Source organism: Plasmodium gonderi, assembly GCF_002157705.1.
Source record: "Plasmodium gonderi DNA, contig: Pgo-contig_329, whole genome shotgun sequence".
NCBI classification, from domain to species: domain Eukaryota; phylum Apicomplexa; class Aconoidasida; order Haemosporida; family Plasmodiidae; genus Plasmodium; species Plasmodium gonderi.
The window spans coordinates 1-5692 of record NW_021629232.1 but is presented as its reverse complement, the minus strand read 5'-3'; the positions used below and the strand labels follow the sequence as shown (position 1 = coordinate 5692).

At 19.2% G+C, this 5692-nt stretch overlaps 2 protein-coding genes across 2 annotated transcripts; one reads left to right on the top strand and one right to left on the bottom strand.

Moving 5' to 3' along the window:
- Positions 1-532: 532 nt before the first annotated feature.
- PGO_002870 (variable surface protein) lies at positions 533-1225 on the bottom strand (the record flags this gene model as incomplete). Its single annotated transcript, XM_028691206.1, has 2 exons — positions 533-637; positions 863-1225. The coding sequence occupies 2 exons, from the start codon at positions 1223-1225 to the stop codon at positions 533-535; spliced, it is 468 nt and encodes a 155-aa protein (XP_028547007.1).
- A 3709-nt stretch (positions 1226-4934) lies between these two features.
- PGO_002865 (variable surface protein) lies at positions 4935-5692 on the top strand (the record flags this gene model as incomplete). The annotated part of the gene is made up of 2 exons (XM_028691205.1): positions 4935-4949; positions 5081-5692. Coding segments are annotated over 2 exons (627 nt in total), but the record flags the coding sequence as incomplete, so codon positions are not given.

Genomic DNA, 5692 nt, shown 5'->3' with positions numbered 1-5692 from the left:
AAACATTGATTAATAAACAATTAAATACCATAGGAATGGTCTATATAACAAATATTATAAGGAATAAATTATACATATATATATAAACAATTCTATGAACACAATTATGATAAAATGAAAATTATCCTGCAATATACCTAATAATATTATATTTTCAGATAAGATGTAATGATAAATATATACAAAAATATAATTTTTTTTATAATATTATGGGATATTAACATAATAAAAATAAAATAATGTATAATATCATTTACATACCATGTCCATATTTTTTATTTAATGCATATAAAAGCAAACTACAATATTAATAAAATTGAATCAATCATTATAACATAATTGTAAATCATGATCGTTGAAATTGATCAAAGCATTAATATAACAACAGGAAGGAAAAAATAGGGACGATAAAAATGAATACTTATTTCATATGTTAAATTATAAAAACAGAACCCTTAACGCTAAACACTAAGGCTGAACACTGAACCTCATAAAATATAATATGTATACATTAAATCTACCTATATTTTTACTAGTATTCTACAGTGTTATATAATAATGTATAATTTTTATCAGTTAAATTTTTGTATTCTTTTTCAAATGAGTCACTTATTTTAAGTGCTTCATTCCTTTTTTGCTAAAATCTCTTTAGCTTCATTACAATTGGTTATATGTAAGATCTATAATGAGTATACTGAAAATAAAGAAATAAACTTATATTTTTATGAATTTTGTATTCATATGATATTTAAATTGTATAACAGCTTGTTTTATAAATTGTAATATCATACAATTTGTATAAAATTAATATATTATTAACCTTATATATAATAAATGTAGTTATTGATATGAGAGTAATTACAAGGAATGAAGATAAAAAAGTCTTGCCTGCATATCTCCCATTATAGGAATATAGACTTTTAGGTATGCTTATGCATCCAGGCCATGTCTTCATTTTTGAGTTATATTCATCTTTAAATTTTTTCAAAACGTCATTGAAACTGTTGTTATTGCTATTTTGACTAATTAATATAAGCTTCTTATAATTTTTATAGAATTCAACATCAAAGTTACAATTATTAGGAGGATAATTTAAATATAAATTATCATCATACAAATTTTTTAATTTTTTGATAATGTAATATGTACTATCACTAATATCAACAAGGTGGCCATTGCATATATCAAATACATACTTACAATCATTTTCTACCTCCTTTTTCATTATTTCATAACATTTTTTTACCCAGAACAAGATGGATTACTTAATGTTAGATTATCCTTTAGGTTGTAACACAAATATTTACATGATGCTTTTATTTTATTAGATCCATTCTTTCTTATGTGTTCTAAATATTGGATAATATGTTGACAAGAAACAATAAATTTCTTATACGAATTTATTATTTTAACAATTATTTTTGTGCATGGTTCTTTATGTTTAGCATTACCCACTTCATCCTTTTGATAATATTGACCCTATTGATACTCTTAATCCTCATTATCCTCTATAATAGGATTTTTAGCACTATTATAATCTTCCATACATTTGGGAAAAATATCTTTAAAATTAAACTAAAAAATAAGTTCATTATGTGTGAAAAAAATTAAATCAATAAGATAATGTAAAATTTATGTACATCATGTTTATATATCATGGAAATTTAAAAGTATCAGATATAAACTATAGATATAATGGCAAATAAAAACGTATATCCTTGTCTACAGTTATAGAATTACGCATATTACCAAATGATTATTAATTAATATAATATAAAATTATTTTTTTTTTAATAATTTATAAACAATTACATGATAAACGTATCAAAACCAATGCTATATAGAAATAATATAAGTTATTTATTGTAACTATTAAATTTTCACAATTTCTTGAAATAACGGTTCATATTAAGCATTTATTTATATTAAAGTATGGAACTATTATGCACTGAATGGTGTAACTCTACATATAAATAATATGAAAAAAAGTTTTTAAATGTCTTATATAACAATATTAAAGCATAATCATTACTTATGAATTATATTGTATATATGAAATACATATAATATATTAGTTATCCGCCATAATAATTTATTTAAAATGTATGCACTCATGCTATCAATAATTTCTCCTAATTTATTTAATATGCATTTTTTATTTGCTTTTAAATATTAGAATTAATGCATATATTTATAAAATATAAAGCATTATTATTATAAAGAATATATACTTTAATATGAGAATGCATTTGAAATTCCCTAATATTATATTATGACATTTTATTTAATATGTATAAAAATGATTTATGCCTTTGATTAGATAAAAGGAAATTAAAACTCCCATGTTACTCTTTATAATATCTGTTATGAATTCAACATTTTAAGGATTCGATATAATTAAATATTTAAAATATTTAAAAAAGTACTTTTAATTATTAAAATATTACTTTTAATTATAAACATACTGGAATCAGAAGATCCTAAAATATATGTAGACATTATAATGTCTTAGATATATAAGTAAAAATTTAAAACGTATTATGGTAATGTATTACATGAAAATATACATTCTTATAATATCTATGGAAGAAAATTATATTAAATAGTTATGTAAATATTATAAATAAGTTAACTCTTTATTATAGTACAAATTACTTAACTATTACAAAATTAATATTTTAATTAAAATATGGAATTATATTACAAAAATATGTAAATAAACTATCTTTTCTTTCATTGAAAAGATTAATAAAATTTATATTAAGCTCAACACAACATAGAGCGAAAAAAAATAATAATTATTATATAATTTCTTGAAATACACATAAAACATTCTGAAATGGTGTCACACAATAACTATATATTTAAATGAAACCTTATATTTTAATAGCACTGATTAAAAGTTGCTATAAGTTTCGTCAAAATATATATGAAGTTAAAAAAGACATATAAATACCTTTGACATTATTTATGATTAGTTACCTTTATGTATAAAGATTATAATGTATTTTTTGTTATTAACAACTATTATATAAATAAAAATAAATGTAAGGATTATTCATATATATCTAAGTATATTTAGTTCAATTTATATATAATAATAATATATGAAATCATGATAGATTATAAAAAAATATATATAAATAAAAAGTCTTTAAAGAATATTACGATAATATATATAAGTCAATAATAGTTATTAAATAAGGAATTAAAAATTAATAGCATCAAATATTATATTGAAATATGAACGAATCATTTACATAATTCATTATATTGATAATAAATTTAATATAAATTAATTTATAATGAAATCATAACAGAAGTATAAATCCAAAAAAAATTATAATTAAATTATAAAGCAACATACCTATAGATAATATGAAATGTTTGAACATTTAACTCTTAAACCCGAAGCCTCAAATTTAATGTATGAAATTTTAAAAAATAAATAATTAACTATAAACCATGTATGTAAAGCCTAAACCTTGATAAATGATAATATGATGTTATCATATTTCATAATGAGTTAATTTGTTACTTCATTATGCGATCGATTTTATCTAATAGTCATAATTATCACAAAATTTTGAAAATTCTACTACATTTTTCCCTATTATTATAAATATTGTGGGAGGTAACTTAAATAATGCATGAACCCTTAAAACTAAATTTATTTATAAAATAAATATTATAAGGCATATAACATGAAAATATCATTTAAAAAAATTTAATGACTTTTTATCATTATGATATATGTATCATAAAAGAATCAGGAAATGTTAATGCATCTTATTAAAGTTACTTTTTATTTTTATATTAAATATGAGCGAAACATTTATTATAATATATTACTTTCTCATTAATTAACTAAATATTACAATGTATAACAAAATATTATTGTTGAAATAATTTTCTTTTCATATGCATATAGAACACAAATTCAATTTTATAACGATAAATTCATGTGATATATTAAATAATTAATATGTTAAAATAGTTATAGACATAAATTACAAAATAATAAAATATTTTCATCAAATGGATATATAAACTATTTTATACTTTCTTAAATAAAACGCATGTGGTGTTCTTTTCATAAGGAGTGTATTCTTTTATAACATTAACAAATACAATTCTATTGAAATAATAAAAAATGAAAAAAAAAATATTATAAAGAAAAAAAATTCAACGTATTAAAAATTGTGTAATTTATATCTCATGCTATAATTATTTTACTTAAATTTTATGCTATTTCTAATGTTAACAATGAATATAATATAAGAATGGTTATTGAATGCTCACAATATATAAAATTGGTAATGACAGTTTATGTATTACATATATATAGGGTTATCTTAAGTCATCAGGTATATTCCTCGTTTACGCAATGTTTCAAACTTTAATATATATATATGTTGTATAAAATGAAAATATATTTATAATTATAAATTGAAGTATTTAATAAGACAAGATTAAAAAGAATATATATTTTATTATATTCTCTATGTTAAAGTTATATTATAATCATTTAAATTGCTAAAATTATTTTTAATTAGCAGATAACATATATAATATATAAGAAAAAGGGAATTACTAATTCATTAACCTTAAATCCTAACAGTATAACTTTTGTATTATGATTTAACAATAAATATGATTTTTCTTCTTAAAAAATGCTTTACATTTTATATTTTTAATTTTAAATAATTATAAGAATGTAATATTTTTTGTAAAATATAATTACAATAACATTTTAGGCAGTATATATATATGTTCAAATGAGTATATATACTTTTTATATGAATTGTCTAGTTATTATAAAGAATAGCATAATATTTATTCATATTTTATGTTTTAATTTTTAAAAATTGATATATTAATGTTTTTAAATATCATTATTTAATTAATTTGTAAATTCATATAAAGATTTTAAGATGTGGGTATGTAACGTATTTTTGAATTATTAAAATATAAATTACAATAATATAATAATTGTATAAACGTTTTTTCGCATATATTTTATAACTTCATTAAGAAGAATATAATGTTTTTTAATCTCTGATTAATTTCTTATTTTTAGGATGAATCTATACATTTATTATTTCCTAAATGTGAAGAAGTTTTAGGTCATATAAAAATAAGGCACGCACATAGCTTATATAATGATAAATGTAATAAATTTGGTGATAAGTATTCAGACATTTTTAACTCCAATATTAAAGATATATGCTGTCAATCCTTGTATTATTTAAATAAAGTATATAATGAAAGAATTGATGATTCATTAGACAAAGCAGGTTTTAAATACTTGTATTATTGGTTATATAAGTATAAGCTAAAATTGGGGGGAAAAAGCACAGATATTAAAAAATTTTATGAGGAATTAATGAATATATTTAAACAAAATAACATGAATATATCATACATAACGGATTATCAAAGTGTCACTGAAGAGGAAATCGAAAATCTCAAAAATTTATATGATATGCATAACAGCTTCATTTTCATAAAAGAAAAATGTAATCCTAATGAAAATGTGAGTTATTGCACTAAAATATTAGATATTATGAATAAATATAAACCACAAAATATAATGGAGCATGATGAAACTTGTACAGGAAAAGAATTGCATAATTGTAAAAATAACATTGTAGAAGCCATTATAATACCAATTTTTATAATATTAGTAATA